We start from the raw sequence: 20,120 nt of genomic DNA on the forward strand, positions 1-20,120 counted from the left end.
AACTGTCTTAATGTGTGAATATGGTCCAAAGTATTGTAATTCTTCCTAAATCCAGCTTGTTCACAGGATTGCATTCCCTGTAGTTTAGATTTTATTCCATTATTTATAAATTTTGTGAAAACTTTATATATGGTGGGGAGTAGGCTTATAGGTCTGTAGTTTTTAATTTCTTCCTTATTGCCCTTTTTAAAAATTAATATTAGAAGTGAATTGTTCCAATTTTTTGGAATTTTTCTCTGTTTTAGGCATTTATTGAAGAGTTTACTCAACTGTTTGATGACAGGGCTTCCTCCCAGTTTTAAGAAGTCTACCATAATTCCATCTTCTCCTGGGGCCTTTCCATTCTTCATTCCCCACAGTGCCATTTCCACTTCACCTTGTAAGATCTCAGGGGCATCATGTTCTTCCTCACTCGAGTTATCCATAGATAATTCTTGGATGTCCCAGTCTTTATCTTCATAGAGTTCAGTATAAAATTCCTGAATTCTTTTGATTATTGCATCTCTATTTTTTATCAGTTCACCATTTTTTCCTTTTACAGCAGCTATTTCCTTTGTTCCAAATAATAATGTTTGTCTTAGGACCTTCATATTACTATTGTTTCTTTAATTTTCCTAGTATTATACAATCTAAGTTCATGTTTCATCCTTTTACGTATAGTTTTACAAATTTCCGTATATTCTATTTTATTGGTGTCATTCAAGTCTCTTTTCATATCTCTTCTTTTCTTCATCAGATCTAAGGTTTTGTCTTGGTTTTTCCTCTCCTTGGTGCCTTTTTACACCTCCTATTTCTAGTGCACAATTCAAGATAGATTTTGTTAATATTTCATTAGCATCATCGATGGTAGTAGCTGTGTTTAACTTTTTTAGTTCATTTTTGAGTGATTCTCTATAACAGCTTTTATTGTGGTAGAGGTTTTGTAGATTCACTAAATTGGACTTTTTTCTTATGCGCTTATTCCGTTCCCATTTTTTGTTGATCCATACTTTTGCCCTTACTAGTCTGTGGTCACCTCCTATGTTAAATCTATTAAGCACTTCAGTATTATTTATTATATATCTTCTGTTGAAGAGGATGAAGTCTATTTCATTGTAAGTTTGTCCATTTCGGCATCTCCAAGTCCATTTTCACGGTTGATTTTCTTCTTGAAAAAGCTTCATAATAAAGAGGTTATTTTCTTCTGCAAATTCAATGCCTTTCTCCTCTTTCATTCCTCTGTCCAAATCCAAATTTACCGATGGAGTTCAGATGATCATTTCTGCTTCCAATTTTGGTATTAAAATCACCCCAATATGTAGAATCTTCCTTATTGCCTTCTACAAAAGATAAACTGTCATCTCTATCTTTGGCTGGCATTTACCAAATACCATGTGAAGGCGATGTTTCTTATTTTGGACAAACTGGCCGTTCTGTGGAAAAAAGAATTAAAGAACATCAATATTATATTGATTACAACAAACCTCAGAAGTCTGGTCTAGCACAACACAGTATTAACACTACCCATAATATCCAATGAGATAAAGCTATTATCTCATTGGATATTATGGGTAATGTTATTCTCCTTCATAGATGCAGGTTCAAATATGAATGCCTCTTTAAAGAAAGTTGTGAAGCTATTTTACACCGACCGAATTTAAATCGAAATGATTGTCTCTCTCTCTCTCTCTCTCTTGAAGATCTGGGAAACTTTTATTTTATGTAATCATGAAAAAAAACAATCATCTTAAATATTAATTATTTATTAATTTCTTTCATTTCCTAGCTCGCGACAACAATGTATTTTAATAGGTGATCCACCGAATATTCGTTACTTGTATTCCATTCCTATCTGTTTGTAACACTGAAGATGTACTATTAGTTTTAGTATAAAATATCTGTACCTTATTTATTAATTAAACGTTATTACTGTGGACTTACGTGTTCTTTAATAATTTATTATTTATTGAATTGGTGTTGTGTAATACAGTGGCATGAAGAGTAAAATTTCTGTATTTAATTATCAAAATCACTTCAATAACAACTAATCTAGCCATAATGTGATTAAACTGATACATTCAATTTGTCATCATTTAAAGATATAGGATAAACTACCATGTTCACAAAATAACTTATATCAAAATAATATCTCAATGCATTGATCTTATCAGGATTATCCTGAAGAGCATATATGTAGGTATGAATGCTCTTCATATGCCATATATGCTATTGTGCAAATTTGGTCACCTGGTTTTCAGTGTGATGTGGAAACATTGGAGAGGATCCAAAGATGAGTGACTAAGACACTCATATTGGGAAATTAGGAAAACTTTATATCATATTACGAAAACTCAAGGCTTTGGAATGCTAGCTATGGGGGAAAGTTTGAAGAAATGTGGATTGCAGAGTTTGGTGGATAGGAGGAAAAGAGATGATATGATAGAGACATTGAAATTAGTGAGAGGATTTTATTAGATTAATCCAGATTGGATTATAAAAAGAGTAGATTGAGAGACTCTGGAAGTTATATAAGAATATAGTGAAGAGAGATGTGAGGAGTAGATTTTTTACATGGAGAATTGTCAGTGAATGGAATGCATTACCAGATGTGTTGTTAATGCAATTAGTGTTAATGATTTTAAGATTCAGTATGATAAATATGTTCTCAGTTGGGTGAACCTCCCATGATGAGTCTGCCGACTCCATGGAGGGTGCAATAATAATATACTTATCCAATGTTTAAAAATTAAAAAAGCACGACAAATGATAAACCACTTGATAGAAGCTAATCTTAGTAATCATGACAATAGAACTACCATCATCTGATAGGAAAAATAATTAAAATTATGTATCTAATAATAAAAGAAATTAAAAAAAAATAACTGCAGCATTTTTATGGGAATCTCACTCACAAAAGACTGTTAGCGTATAGAACATCACTTTAGTTGACCTTTGCTGTTATGCATATGCACAGGTTATGCAGACGGTGTGGTGTGGAATGAATTTGATGGATGACTGGAAAAAGTGTTGCTGAATGAAGTGAAAATGGATATGCAGAACCAGGGAAACTAGAACTACCAAGGAGGGGAGGGAGTGGATATGCGAACATCAGTGTGACAGTTGAGTGTAAGAATGTATATGATGTACCCGAGCCAGTACTAAGGACAAAAAACCGGAATGGGATAGTTAGAATAACGCATCAAGATAGGGGTGGGACAAAGGGATCACTGCATTTCATGTATACTAATGCCAGGAGTATTAGGAACAAGAAGGAAGAATTTGTGGCCTTGATTGGCTCTTCCTGGCCATAGGTTATTGGCATTAGTGAAACATGGCTGACGGAAGATGATATAGTTAGTGGGATAGAATGTGTAGGTTACAGTGTGTTTAGGAGGGACAGAGAGAATAAAATGGGGGGGGCGTTATTGATGATAGCTGATGAACTGCAGCCAAGGAGAATTGAAGTTGTATCACAGGATAGTGAAAAGAGCTCATTTGAGGCTATTTGGTGTGAGATTGAGACTGGCAGAATAAAATATACAGTTGGGTGCTGCTATAGACCAGGTGATGGAATAGATGGTGGAGATAGTATGCATAAATAAATTGATGAAATGAGTGGAAGGAGGGTAATTATTATGGGGGATTTCAACTATGGTAACATTGATTGGAAGGAGGAGAGGACACGTGAGGAAGGAAATGGATTTTATTCAATTATTAAGGGATAACTATCTGAGACAGCATGTAATTGAAAATACTAGGGGTGTGAGAGTGCTTGACCTGGTAATAGCATCTGAGAATTTGACTGTAATAAATATGACCATATTACCACCTATTGGTGAGAGTGATCATAAGGTCTTGACCTGGGAGGTGGCTAAAGGTGTGGAATTTTCGATTAAGACAGGGTATATATGGAATTACCGTGCTGGCAAGTATGACAAGCTTAGGAGATTGCTTGGATCAGTGCCATGGCATGTACAACTGCAAGGGCTGGATGTCGATAGAGCATGAGAAGTGGTCAAGGAGCATTTGCAGGAGGTTATGGCTGATTGTATACCTAGGATCCGAATAGTAAAACAAGTAGGGGTTAAATGGATGAATAACACCATTAAGCTTGAGCTGCAAAAAAAGAAACAACTGTGGAGGGAATTCAAAGAAAGAGGTGACCTGCAGGCACACGAACGGTATAAAGTGCAGGCCAGAAGGATAATGAGTGTGGTAAAAAAAGCAAAAGCGGATTATGAAAGGAAACTAGTATGCAAGCTAAAGAGAATTCCAAACAGTTCTTTCAATATGCTGCAAAAAAAAACTGTACACGGTAAAATGATTTTAAGGAATGACGATGGTAAGGAGGTCACTAAATCAGTCGATATAGTGGAGTTACTGAGCGAGCACTTGCAAAAGTATATCATCCAGGTGGCGACATTGAAAAAATGAAGGAACCATTAGTTTATACGGGAATTATGATGAATGAAGTGGAGGTGAATAGTCTATTACAGAACCTTAATGTGAATACCTCTGTGGGATTGGATGGTATATCGGCACGGGTCTTGCGTGAAGTGGCTAAAGAATTATCAGTGCCCTTGACCATGTTGTTTAATCTGAGTCTCGGATCTGGTTTAGTCCCGAAGGTGTGAAAAGAGGGGAAAGTAGTTCTACTGCATAAAGGAGGATCCAAGACTACTGTTGCAAATTACCGACCGATCAGCATATCAGGAGTCGTTGTCAAGGTTCTGGAGAAAGTAGTCAAGGGAAAAATACAGGAATGGATTGATGAAAATGAGATACTGTATGGGGGACAGCATGGCTTTGTGAAGGGTAGATCATGCCTCAGTAACTTGCTCAAGTTTTATAACACGGTGATGGCTGAACTGGATAAGGGTAATGGGTTTACAGTGATACTGCTGGACCTGGCAAAGGCATTTGACAGGATACCATATGGAATTCTAATCTGTAAACTATAACATATGGGAATGGATATAGGATTGGTGAGATGGATAGGTGGGTGGTTGAGGGAGAGATATCAAAGAGTAGTTTGTTCAGGACTTGAGTCCAAAAGACGGCCTGTGACTAGTGGTGTGCTGCAAGGTTCTGTTCTTGGATCACTGCTGTTTAATTTGTTCATTAACGATATAGGGAAGGATCTAAGAGGAACAGTTCATTTGTTCGCTGATGATGCAAAGTTGGGTAGGGCAATAGTGAATGCAGAAGATGTCAAAATCTTGCAGGACGACTTGGATAGATTGGAGTTCTGGGCTAAGGAGAATGGATGTCAATTTAATGTGACAAAATGTAAGTTTATGCATTTTGGGGTGAAAAGATTAGCAGCAGTATATACCACATTGGTGGAACTGTACTCCAGGAGATTGATGAGGCCAGGGACTTGGGAGTGTTGGTGGATAGGGAGATGAAGTTTAGGGACACATTGCAAAAGTAGCTAAATCAGCTCATCAACTCACTTGGTTGTTGAAAAATACCTTGATGAGCAGAGACAAGCAAGTTATTGTACCTCTGTACTGAGCCTTAATAAGACCTCATCTTGACTACTGTGCCCAGATTTGGTCACCTAGGTTCCTTCTTGATGGGCAGGAGGTGGAGAGGATCCAGAGGCGAGTGACTAAGATGATGGCAGGTCTATGGAATGAACCATATGAGAACAGGTTGAAGATTTGTGGGTTGCAGAAATTAGTTGATAGGCGGAAAAGGGGAGATATGATTGAGACATTCAAATTGCTAAAGGGTTTCAATAGGATTAACTCAGAGGATATTTTTGAGATCAGGACTGGTGGTGGGAGAACTAGGGAACACCTAATTGAAGCTGGGCAAGAGTGTGGTTAGCAGGGGTGTTAGAGCTGGATTCTTTACTTTTAGAGTGGTAAATGAGTGGAATAAGCTGCCAGAGTCTGTTGTGGGTGCTATGACGGTGAGTGAGTTCAAGGCAAGGTATGATAGATACTTTGAGAATGTCGTATAGTTGTGAGGACATGATGTTTAGGGCCTCCCTCGATGAATCTAAGGACTCCCTGGAGTTGCCAGTAATAATAATAATCTTTGGAGTAACTATAATAGTATTGTGCTACCGACTAACACTGAATTTGTAAACATGTACTTGATTATCATACATGAGTTACAAGAAAGGAATATTGGAATATCTCCATCTATTCTGGTAAGTTCTAAACTACTTATAGAAAAAAGAAGAGAATTTAATTTGGAAACTCATCGTTTGTTTCTAGATTATGAAAAAGCATTTGACAAAATAAAAAGATATATATTACAAAGAATAAATATACCTAATATTTTACTACATGTAATATTGAATATATACAAAGATAATGAAATAAAAATAAATGAAAAAATGTTGAAAAACAATTTATAAACCAAAGGTGTAAGACAGGGATGCCTTCTGCCTCCACTTTTCAACATTTATATTAATGAAATATTAATATAGTGGAACACCTTAAACAACCCAGGTATAGAAATTTCCCAGAATAACAAAATAAATATGCTATTATTTGCAGATGATCAGGTAATAATATCAGATAAGGAAGGCAATTTGCAAAGAGCAATATATAATTTAAATGTTATAGTAAAACAGTTGGGAATGAAAATTTCCATAAATAAAACTAAACAATGGCATTTTGTGGACAAACTCCAGTTAGAAGTAAAATAGTTATAAATAATAAAATAATAGAACAGATAAATACTTTCAGTTATCTTGGATGTGAAATGTCATATGAAGGAGAAAAGGACATAAAATTAAAATCTTTAAAATTTTTTACAGATTATAGGCCTGATAAATAGAACACTCAAGTGTGTTTATTTACAAAAATAAACACACTTGAAAATATACAATACTTTAGCAATGCCCACATTATTATATGGCAATGAAAATTGGGCAATAAACAAACAAGATAAACAAAGAATAAAACAAGTGAAATGAGATTAAGAGAAGAACTGCAAAATACACATTATTAGACCAAAAAAGGAGTGAAGATATTTTAAGAGAACTAAAAACAAAATCAATACAAGAAAAACTAAACAATTATAAATAAAAATGGATAGAACATGTAAACCGAATGGCCAACACCCGATATCTCAAACAAATGCTAAAATATAAACCAGTTGGAAAGAGATGGCCAGGTAAACCTCAAAAAAGGATATTGGATGGATAATGAGCCAGAACAGACCAATATGGTCTATACCTGTAATCAGTGTTATGATGATGATGAATAATGCTATTTTCCTTCAGCTTTGTATATGTTTATCTATGGAACAGACACAAAATCTTGTGAAATTATGTATGTTTCTTTTTTCAATTCCCCTGCACTCCAATATTTCTTTTTCTTCATCCCCCCCCCCCCAAAATGTTTGGATCTGTTTTGATGGATGCCTAAAGAATTTTTTACTTGTATTCTACTATCCTGAAATATTTTCACGATCTTCCAAGTGAATTATATCACATAGTGTAAAGTGTGGGCTTCTTGGCAACTATTTTATTTATTTTATATCATTAGTTTAGATATACTGTTAAAATATTCACAAACTGCAAAAGCATAATTACTGCACTATGCTGAATAAGGTGTTATGTTTTAATGTTTTATTCTTCTTTATGCTTTAATTTGTTATTATTCTCATGCAATTGTTGACCGTAGCATGTTTGCAGCATAAATACAATGGTGACCTGTTCCTTCTTCAAAAGAGTGCGAACCATTTAAATCATTCAATGAAATTGTTGCCTGCATTATGATGTGAAGTAGGTGCAGCCGAGTCTCCTAATATTGGGAATTTCCTTGCACCAAACAATAATCATTCTTAGTGAAATAAACTATGTATTCATCTGGAATCATATCAAAACATTTTGATATGATTTCTGAGCAGACATGCATTATAAACTTACAGTTTATGGTGGATGTCTGATGTTCATTTACGTTTCCAAATTTGAATCCTTTTATTCCTTTTTTTTTTTTTAATTGTAAGCAATGCCCATTTTTAAAGAACATTTCTCATTTTTTGGAAATGATTTTTGGTACATATTTTAAAATATTTCACTAATATCATTTGGATGTAATTAAAGGACTAGAATAATATTCTACAGCTACGAATTCTCTATTGCAAAACTTTTCTTCCATATTCATCATATTCATAATGTTTCACCTAAAGGAAATTATTTATTAGACTTATGCCAGAATTATGCTTTTATGTCTTCATAATTTTTTTCTTGTAATCATAAACAAATGCTAGTGCCAACTTTCTTCTACTCTCACTTGTATCCATTATATTGAACTCACTTCTGCAGCATACAGTAAAAAAAAATATCATTATAATGCATACAGTTTTCACTGCCAACAATTAATCATATGAGTTTCATTATTTTTTTCTCTTTCTTTTTTTTTATAGGCCATACTTATTTTTTCAAAGGAAATCATTTCTGGAGGTTTAATGATGCTAAAATGCGTGTGTATGATAATATGCCTGGTGATATTAATGAGTTTTGGTTTGGTTGTCCCAGTTACAGTGAAAAATTACCTGAATCTAATCCCAGTATACAAGACACTGGTCATCTACAGAACATTGCTGAAAGAAGTGTGCTGGTTTGGTGGCTCCCATTAGCAACAGCTATGGGGACAGCAGTACTATACTGCCTCTGACCATGGATTTGACTTAATCTTTTTATTTTATTTTATTTTTATAAATTTGTGCAAAGCACAGAATCAAAGGTTAGTCAATGAAAACAATTTTTGTTACCTTTCAGTTTACGGATATTACTATGATATATAACTCTTGTTTGAAAATGGAGAAATTATGCAGTTACTAATTCATATTCGAAGGTGACCAAACATATTAATGCAACCTACTTTATTTAATCTAGTTATTGTGAATGGTGAAAGTCTAATATGTACAGGATATCAGCCACTTTTCAACACAATTACCATTCATTATTAGGAATTATTTTTACTGAAAAAAATTCATTTTGTCTACTTTTATTGAAAAGAGAAGCAGCACTTTTTATGAGTTAGATTTAGTTAAATTATTAATTAGTCTTACAAAAAATTGCATCTATAAAATTCTTTTTATGTACTTTCTTTCTTAATAACTGTTCTTCCTAGTATCTTTCTTTCTCACTCTCTCCAACAAAGCTTCTTAAACTTTCAAGAAAAAAAATAACTAATGCTTTCCTTCTTGCTTTTAAAATAGATCTTATTAGCAACTGAAAGCTACAACAGAAAACACAATATGAATCATAATAATTCTGTCTGTGCTTCAAACAACAGTTATGCTTACTCAGCAGATATGACTCAAAATCAAATTTCACAGAGAAGAAATTTATCTTATTCAATAGCTTGACTAACTAGTTCAAACATTAACATAACTATCCATTCAGGGCACACAGAAGCACAAAATAAATATTTTTTTTTTTTTTTTTTTTTCAGTGTAATTCATGAAACTATTTCTATAATGCTACTCTAATAAGTGTCCATCTATATATTTATAGTCACTGTTTATGACTTTTTTTACATTTTTTTTCAATACACAGACAAAAATATCCTTCCTTGTTCTGCTGCTTACTGTTTTCTGCATATTCTGATCCAAACTATTGGCCTTAAATTTTGTCTAATGCTGCTTTCACCTTCTTTGTATTCAGATGGTTCTGCTGTAGCAACTAAAAAAAAAAAAAACACACAAAAAAAAAAACCCTCTCTACTATTCCAAATGTTAGTATTCTTATTATTATATGGAGTTCATGGACTCATTGAGGGAAGCCCTTTACATTATGCAAGCACTATTCAATATTTGCACAATAAAAGTATAATAGATTATACTTTTCTTTGAACTCTCATGGCTCCCACAACAGACTCTGGTAACTTGTTTCACTCATTCACTATTCTCCAAGCAAAAAATTAGTTCTCACATCCTTGCTAACCATGCTGTTGCTCAGTTTCCAAGGATGGCCCTAGATCTAACACCACCAGACCTGTTCTGAAAATTTTCTCTGAATTGATCCTATGAAAACCTTTCAGTAATTTATATGTCTCAACCATATCATCCTTTTCAGTCAGTCAACCAATTTCTGTAACCCACAAATCTTGAACCTATTCTTATAAAGTGCATTTCATAGACCTGCCGCCATCTTGGTCACTTGCCTCTGAATCCTCTCCTCCTCCCAAGAAATCCAGGTGACCAGATGATCTGCACACAGTAATCAGATGAAATCTTATGAAGGCTATAAAGAGGTATAATAACACTGTTTGTCAGTGTTATTATACCTGTTTTGCCACTTTTGCAATATGTCATCTAAACTTCAACTTCCTATTCACTAACACCTCCAAATCCCTGGCTTCATCAATTTCCTGGAGTACAGTCCCATCAGTATGGTACACAGCTGTACCATATTGGTAATCTTTTCACCTCAAAACGAGCACTTTATTAACGTATATCATACTGATGTAAATAATCTGGTGCAATATATAAAAGAGAGGCAAGTATTAGGAGAATGAAGTGAAAGAAACAGAGGTGTATTATCAGATGTTGTTAAGGTTAGATGTGAGAACAGATGACATATCACCATGTTTTCTTAAGGAATGTTGTGCACCACAGTTGGCTTATGCCCTTGACCTAGTTATTTAATGAAAGTCTTGCAGTGGGTGTTTCCTAAGGAGTGGAAAGAAGGCAAAATAGCACCCCTCCACAAGCATGGTTCTATGATAGAAGTCTCCAACTATAGGCCAGTCTGTATAACTGCAGTTGTGGGCAAGGTGTTGGATAGATTGGTAAGGAATAGAATACAGAATTGGGTTGATGGACATAGCATTCTTTATGATGGTCAGCATGGATTCGTAAAGGATAGGTCCTGTTTTAGTAATTTACTTGCATTTTATGATAAGGTGACAAGTGCATTAAATAAGGGAGAATGATATACAGTGATATTGTTAGACTTTGCAAAAGCATTTGATAGATTACCACATGATAAGTTGGTGTACAAGCTGCAGAGGATGGGAATAGATGGTATATTGGTTAGATGGATCAGAGATTGGCTCTCTGAACAATACCAGCAGGTTGTGTATGATGGAGCAGCATCTCAAAAAAAAAAGGGGGGGGGGAATAACCAGTGGCATGCCCCAGGGTTCTTGGGCCCTTGCTGCTTAACTTGTTTGTAAGTTAGGAAGAATTATAAGTAGCACTACTGATGTTAATTCCCTTCAGGAAGATTTCAATATACTCTTTACTTGGACAAATGAGTGAGGTTGTAGTTTATATCAGTGTGCAAGGTGTTGCATTTTGGAGTGCAGAAATATATGGCTGTGTACTATATCGATGGGGCCGTACTGCAGGAAGTAGATGAGATTAGAGATTTGGGAGTGATGGCTGACAGTAGACTGAAGTTTAGAAGGCATATTGTTAGTGTTGCAAAGGCTGCACATTGTAGTGCTATGATAAGAAGTACTCTATAATATGTAAGGATAAGGAAGTGGTTGTGCCACCTGTATAAGGGCACTAGTCAGTCTACACTTGGACTGTGCTCAGATCTGGTCACCTGGTTTTCAATGGAGAGGGTCCAGAGGTGAGTGAACAAGACAATGTCAGGACTTTGGAATGCTGGCTATGGAGAGAAGTTGAAGAAATGTGGATTACAGAGTTTAGTGGAAAAGAGGTGATATGATAGAGACATTAAAGTTAGTGAGAGGATTTTATCAGATTAATCTGGACTGGATTATAAAAAGAGTAGAAGGTGAGAGGGGAAGAACCAGAGGTCATTCCTGGAAGTTATGTAAAAGTGTGGTAAAGAGAGGTGTGAGGCCCATATGCAATCCATTCCAAAAATGGCAACAAATCTTTACCTTCAGAGTACTCCAGTTTCTCTTACTTCAGTTCTTTATAAAAGCAACGGAGAAAACCTTTAATGCTCAATTTCTATATTATCTGGAAACCTCTAAATTTCTAAATGATTGCCAGTATGGATCCTGTCACTGCAGGTTGATAGGGGATTTCTTGCTTATGTCACCCACATGGAAAAGTTTGAGAAATCTCAAGTGGTTGTTTTTGATATTTTTAAAGCATTTGATTGTGTTGGAACAAAAGTCTATTTAGTGATTCTTCATCGTATGACTTGCTGTTGTGCTTACATGCCACTACATATTTCAGTCTTTGTGCCCATAAAGATGCCTTCATGATCAGGATGTAATATCTTTTTAATTAATCCATTCCCCCCTTGTCTAACTGCATTAGACAAGGGGGGAATGGATAAACTATGATACTTTTGAATTTTGCTAAGGCTTTTGACAGAATACAGCATGGAAGACTGTTACATAAACTGGAGAATTATATATTTGGTTTAATCCTTTATCCAAGTGTAAGCAAATAAAGTTTGCACCTGAAGTATTTTCTGGAATGGGACAACTCATGGCCAGGGTGGTATAACTTCTCATCACTTGCCTTAGTATCCCATAATGCAAAGCACATCTCCTTGCAGACATGTATAATGCTATGCATTAAGGGAAGGGTCACTACCCAGACCGGTTTCAACCTTTATTGAGGTCTGAGTAGTGACCCAAACCTCAATAAAGTGGGAGCCAGACCCAGAGGTGGTGATACTAAGGTGGAAGTAATGGAGAAGTCATATTTCCATATACTAGTTGTCAAAAGGTGTCACACCTTATTATTAAAATTCTCTGGATTAGAGGATAAGTTAATTGAAGTTTTTTCGCTTGGAATTTTAATAATAAGGTGTGACACCTTTTGGCAACTGGTATATGGAAATATGACTTCTCCATTACTTCCACCTTAGTATCACCACCTCTGGGTCTGGCTCTTACTGATGAGACCTCAATAAAGGTCGAAACCGGTCTCGGTAGTGACCTTTCCCTTAATGCATAGTATTATACATGTACGTAAGTAGATGTGCTTTGCATTATGGGATATTAAGGCAAGTGATGAGGTTATACCACCTTTGCCACGAGTTGCCCCATTCCTGAAAATACTTCAGGTGTAAACTTTGTTTGCTTACACTTGGATAAAGGATTAAACCAAATATATAATTGGTAGCAATACCAAGAAAAAACTTCCATAAACTGGAGAATATGGGATTGGATTATAAAATATTAGCATGGATAAGAGGGTGGCTGGCTGACAGATATCAGAAAGTTGTATATGGGTGTGTGTGTGAATCTGCAAGATTCAAGGTAACCAGTAATGTGACTCAAGGATCAGTCCTTGGTCCATTGTTATTCAATCTGTACATTAATCACATAGGGAAGGATTTGACATATGAGATACAGCTATTTGCTGATGATGCAAAGATAGGTAGAATTATTAGGTGTGCTGCTGATATGCAATACTTGCAGAATGATTTGAATAGGTTGGAATTGTGGGCATGGGGAAATGGATATCAGTTCAATATCAGTAAATGTTAAGTCATGCAATTTGGTGTGATTAAATATCCAATGTCATATTATATTGGTGGGATTATGCTAGAAGAAACTGATCAGGCTAGAGATCTTGGAGTGTTAGTAGACAGCAAGTTGAAATTCAAGGGTCATATAGCAAAAATTGTAATTACAACTCAGAGAATAATGGCAATGCTGAAACAAACCTTGACATGTAAAAATAAAGAAATTATTTTACCTCTTTACGAGGCCTTGATAAGACCTCACTTGGACTATTGTATTTGATCTGGTCTCGTGGTGTCCGTGGTTATTCTGATACAGTGGAGAGAGTGTAAAGGAGTATCAAAAATGATATCAGGATTGTGGAATACTAATAAGAGGGATGATATGATTGAGACTTACAAACTTCTGAAAGGGTTATACAGAATTTCAATAGATGGAAATGTTCATTTTATGGAGGGCGGAGAAAAGATGTGAGGGCATCCATGGAAGTTGAGAATGAATGCTGTCATGAAGGGGGTTGTGGCTAGATTTTTTCTCTCATAGAGTGGTGCATGATTGGAATGGATTGCCTTTGGATGTTGTGTGTGCAAGTAGTGTGAATGAATTCAAGAACAGGTATGACAGCTGGTATGAATAGTATGGCCCTCCCTCTATGAATTTCCTGACTCCCTGGAGGTCTCTCTCTTAATAATAATTTATTATTATCATTATCATCGATGTCCATGGAGTTAGCTGATTCATTATGGGAAGCCCATCATCATCATCATCATCAAATTCTTGATATATACTCTCATGGGGTGTACAGGATATGACAGTACTACATGAAAAATTACATCATTACTAACTTCCTATCTATAATTTTCCTCCAAATCAGTCTGTTATCGCTCAAGACTCCAACATTATCAGATCTTATATTTCTGTCTTCTAAGGCACTTTTTACTGTATCAATCCACTTATATCTTGGTCTTCCTCTGGGTCTTTTTCCTGTCAACCTGGCAGAGAACCCTTGTTTCGCTAATCTTTCCTCTCCCATTCTATTTAAGTGACCATACCACCTGAGATTAGCTCTGCTAACGCATTCGTGGATGCTGACAATGTCAAGTTCTTTCTTAATATCCTCGTTTTTAATATGATATTGCCATTGAAGCCATCTTATTCAGTCTGTACATTAATGACATAGGGAAGGATTTGACATATGAGAGTTCTGAGAAAGATTAGGGGCATTTCATGCCCCTAATCTTTCTCAGAACTCTCATATCTGCCATCTCTAGTCTTTGGTCAAGTGTTTTACTTCTGATCCATAAGTTAACATTGGGTTGAATCTTCTTCTCTCTTCCATCATCTATGTGGATGATGATGAGGCTGAATGAACTTTTTCCACTTCTCTCTGTCCTGGGAGAGTCTGAACAATTCTGTCCAGTTTGGTGTTGCTTGTTGTGATTTGGTTTTCAGGTCCTCTTTTATTTTGTCTATCCATCTAATTCTGGGTCGTCCTTTGGATCTTTTACTTTCCATCGTTGTATTCAGGACTTTAGATGGTAGTCTTTCTGTTCCCATGGCTAAACCATCGCAGTCTTCTTTCTTGGATTTTGTCTATTATTGTTATTTCTTGTTTTAGTCATTTCCTTATGTCTTTGTTTCTTAGTCGATCCAGCAGAGATACTCTAAGTAATCTTCTTAGCCAACCCATTTCAGTAACTAATAATTTTTTCTCTTCAGCCTTTTTGAGATTCCAGCATTCACTTCCATAGAGGAGTATTGGGAGGACTATTGTTTCATAGATTCTTACTTTTGTTACTTGTTTGATGTCTCTTGACTTCCATATTTTATTAAGTCGTCTAAAAGTTTGGGATGCTTGACTGATTCATCTGTTTATATCTTTTATAATTTCACCATTGTACTCAATAACTCCTCCAAGGTAGGTGAAGTTTTCTACCTGCTCTAGATTCTTACTATCAATTTCAATTTTCAGATTGGTGCTTCTTTTTCCTATTTGCATAATTTTTGTTTTGTCTATGTTTATGTTTAATCCAGATTTTATACACTCCTCCTTTATTTTATCAGAAATTCACTATAGATTTCCTTTTGTGCTTGCAAGTAATGCAATGTCGTCTGCAAATTTTAAATTTGTCACATTTTTCCCATATATTTTCATTCCGGAGTCTTCATTGTTTAAGGCCTTATTGGTTGCTTCTTCCAGTGTAAGATTGAACAGGTCTGGTTACAGATTGCATCCCTGTCTTACTCCGCTCTCGTTTTGTTGGGAATTCCAAATTCTTCCATAGTTCTCTTCTACGGATTGAATCAAATGCCTGGCGAAAGTCTATGAAATTTATGTAGCAACTTTGGTTGTACTCTAGTGTCTTTTCTATTAGCTATCTTAAGGTGAATAGTTGATCAATTGTGCTTTGCCCTGGTCTGAAACCAGCTTGTTGTTCTCCTAGTGCCAGTTCTATATATGGCTTAATTTGTTTTTGGAGTACATTTGTAAAAATCTTACTTGGAATACTGAGGAGGCTAATGCCTCTGTAATTATTGCATTCTGTTTTATCTCCTTTTTTGTATATAGGAGTTATGACTATTTGATATTTGGTCCAATCAGTAGGCACTGCTTCGTTTTTGTAGATCCTTTCAAATAATGTTTTTAATGGTTCCAAAAGTGTTCCTTTCTGCTTTTAAGAATTCTGCATGTATTTGATCAATGCCAGGTGCTTTCCTAGTTTTGAGTTTTTGTATGCTGTGTGCTATTATTTCTTTGATAAAGATATTTGTTTCCTCTTCCATTTCAGTGGCTAGAATACTGTCTTGTTTATAGCTAATTTAGTGTTTTGACTAATTTCTCTCTTATTCCATATAAATTTATTCAGTTGACTTCCTACCATACCAGCTTTGTGGATTCTGTTGTCTATTTCTATATTTAATTTACCATCTTCACTAAAAATCGTGCCTAAGTAGCTGAAATGTTTTACTTGTTCTATAGGTTCTCCATTCACAATGCAGTTGATATTCAATGTTTCTGCCTATTTTCATTGTCATCTGCAAACAACTGAATATCCCCTTGCAATCCATTGACAATGTCATTGATATAAAGGTTAAACAATACATGTCCCAGTAATGAGTCCTGTGGAACCCCACTTGTAACCTTCTGCCTCTTTGATATTGCTCCACCATACACAACTCTCTGATACCTATCGGACAGCCAATCCTGAATCCAGTTGACCAATCTGACATCCAGACCCATGTGCATCCCACAACCTCCTTTACACCTTCTGTTGATTATCCCACTAAGAACCTGGTAGCTAGTGGGAGAGTGATAATGGATCACTCTCCCACTTGCTTGGACAAACACTTAGTTGCATTCCCCTGCACATTCTGGTTTCCCTGACTCTGCACTTCTGAACTCTCACTGAACAATACTTTCTCAAGATACCTGATTCCTAAACCCATTCAGCATGCTGACTTTTTCTCATAGCTCTTCTTCTCAGCATGCCTCTGTCATACCTTGGCAGCATATTCACAACTTTTACTTTCTCACTTTTCCTATTTGATTTGTACCAGCAACTCTTTCATATCTTCTTGCATGACATTGCACTTGTTAGATCATTAGTACCAGCCAAAATAATTCTCTTTCACCTTGCCTCTCTGCATTCTTACAGCACTGCTAATATCTCTAATCTTGGCTCCAGAAACATAATTTTGTCACACTCTCCTCAAGCACTTCTCTTATCATGAGATTGCCATACAAAATTCTATCTTCATTCACTCCCTTTCACTCTTTCTCTCCTCACATCTCTGCCTTCTTTCACTTCTGTGTCATTAAATCTAATAATGTAAAGTTTAATGCCATAATTTTTATATTTAAATTTCTTTTTATTCTATTAATGATAAAAATAATAATTTTAAATATAAAAATTATGATCTATGCTCATGCCATTTATTGTTTTTACTTGTCATTAAGTCTAGAATGTTCTTTCACAAACATGCTGGATACTTCCATAATACATGACTTGCCAACTTTGCCATTACAGCACTTTATATGAATAATGAATATATATGAGTCATATTTTGTGAGGAATCTATATGTGATGCCATTTTTGTGCTTAGTATACTGGAATTATGAATTCTGATAAAAAATTATTAATGTCTCTTTTATCAATATTCTAGAATATGAGAATGGAAATTTGATCACTTATTGGCTTAGTTGGGAAGATAATAACGTGCACGCACGCACACGCACACACACACACACACACACACACACACACACACACACACACACACACACACACACACACACACACACACACACACACACACTTTATGTCGTAAATATATGTTATTCAGACATTCAATTCATTGCATCTATTTCAATAAAAATTCCATTTATCTCTCTCCCCACCTATGCTCCATTTTCATTTCAGAGTTACAATATTTAGAAAGGTTATTAGTTTTCAGAATAATATTTAAAAGCAGCATAATATATTTGACTGCAACCCCATTCTCACTGCTCAGAATAAAAAAAAAAAATGTCAAGAATAATCATCGTTGGTTGTGTGTGTAAATACTCAGCATAAAATGCAATCCTAAGGTTGTGCTATTTTTGTTATGTATCACAGTTATTGCTTTACTATGTTGGAGGATAATTATTTTGCATGAAGCAGCTAATCAAATGTAATAATGCACATATTTATGTAATTGTTTGTCAAATATATACCTGTTAAACCATGTTACAATGTTATGCTTTTCTTTGAAAAGCACTTTTTATGTAATAATTATTGTGAAATGTATTATGCATATATATATATCCTGAGACATCTGAATGGAGTGTGCTAGATTGGTCTTTTTAAAAATCCCCCTCTCCCAGTATACCAAAAAAGTGGTATATAGGCAACTTAATGATATAAAAAAATGTTGTTGATAGAGCTTTTTCATAAAGATAATTTTAAATGAGTATTTAGATTTGGTTTATTACTTTGATGGTTTAATGCAAGAATGTTACCCATATATACAGTAGGTTAATCAACCAACCTCATGTATTGGGCTCAACATTAAAAAAAAAAAAAAAAGATTGGACATGACCTGCTAATTTTTTGAGGTAACTTATGAGAATATAACTGAGAAATCAGTTCAAGTACATCTATATAAAGTAAATCCATTGAAGAAATGAACAAACATGCAGCACCCAAACATGTATGGATGTCTGGGTGCTGCATGAGACACAAATTATATAACTGTTTAAAACACACACACACACACATACAAGTTAAGTACTTGCAGCTGACCAGGTGCAGAATTGTTTGTTAATTCTGTTTTAGTTCCAATATATATATATATCACACTGTCAACATTTGCAAGCAAACATTTTCTTGTATGATAGTAAAAATATTTAAAACTATCAATTGGATATCAGGAAGCATTGGATATAAATAATTTTATATATATATATATATATCACATCAGAACATGAAGTCCCAAAGACGCATCACAAGAAGCCCACACTAACCATCATTCATATATCATATTTTGTGTAAATGGGCCTTACCATATCTCTCATTCACTGACAAAGTACTCACAACAAAGGATGAAGCAGAATGCAATTCTTGTAAAACAATAATAGCAAATCCAGACTGCACTGATAGAGTTCATTTAGGGCACTTCACTTTTTTTATGCCTTTGTGATCCCCATAGTAATTATTCTACTTGAAGCATACCTTAACAAATGGAGGTGAGATAAGTTCATACTTCTTTTATCTGTTGTGTGCTGTGATAATAAATAAACCTTCAAAGTAATAAACCATTAATAACTATGAATAATAACTAATTACATTTCCAAAACAAAATAAATAATTAAATGGAGGAAAAGCGTATAATTATATAACAATAAATTGCAGTAAATTCCTGATTATCTGTGCACAGATTCTGTTTGTCAGTTTAGTTCATATATATATAGCCTTGGGAGCATACTCACCTTGTGATTTTGGAGGTAATTTTATAATCAAGGCATAAAATTCCATTGAAAGAAATGCTTTATATGATTTTCTAGATTATTATTATAAATAATACTGTTGAAAATTGATGTGGGTGATGATAATGAAAACTATGAATGATGACTTCATAGTATGTTAATGAATAGGGTTTATTTCAAAATAAACCCCTATTTTGAAATAAATTTTGATTAAGAAACTGACATGCAAGTACATGAGAATATAAATAAGCTTAGAAGGAAGAATGGTGCAGCCTCACATTGCATGATGCTTTACTTGAATATGTAGATCAAAATAATACTATTTCAAGTCTCAAGGTGTTTTAATTTTAAGAAAAATAACAATTATACAGAACAAAGTAAACACAGGGACAAATCAGAAAAAAAAAATTTTTTTTAAAAATATATTGAATTTTATACTTTATTTTGGTGTTTTGCCATTTTAGAATTAATCTTATAAATGTTTTATGAATTTATATTGTTTGGGTTATTCATATTTTTAGTTATCTGTCTGCTATCAGTCCTTTACTAAACTGATAATCAGGCAACTGCTGTGCTTTTAATACTATTAGTAAATTTCTAAATGTTTTTTTCAGTTGTTTTTAACATTATTCCTAAAATGTTGTATTGATAATTTTACTTGTTACTATCTATTGTAATGATGTATTTAATGTACAAATGCATATTAAATGCATCATTATACAATATAAATACATTGGCTTCTATCTGCCATTAGTGTAATTTTAAAAATGTTCCTCCTGTGATTGTCTTAACTG

The 20,120-nt window shown here is 34.6% G+C and overlaps 1 protein-coding gene across 1 annotated transcript in view; it reads left to right on the forward strand.

The window, feature by feature from the left end:
* LOC150092927 (matrix metalloproteinase-2-like) overlaps positions 1-8,624 on the forward strand; it is a 198,170-nt gene extending 189,546 nt beyond the window's left edge. Inside the window, exon 8 of the mRNA XM_090414107.1 lies at positions 8,374-8,624. Coding sequence (XP_090270233.1) covers positions 8,374-8,624 — 251 coding nt within the window. The remainder of the gene's footprint in view (positions 1-8,373) is intronic.
* Positions 8,625-20,120: the final 11,496 nt, after the last annotated feature.

Source organism: Typopeltis vanoorti, chromosome 24 (assembly GCF_054136105.1).
Source record: "Typopeltis vanoorti isolate ZY-2024b chromosome 24, IOZ_Tvanoo_1.0, whole genome shotgun sequence".
NCBI classification, from domain to species: Eukaryota; Metazoa; Arthropoda; class Arachnida; order Uropygi; family Thelyphonidae; genus Typopeltis; species Typopeltis vanoorti.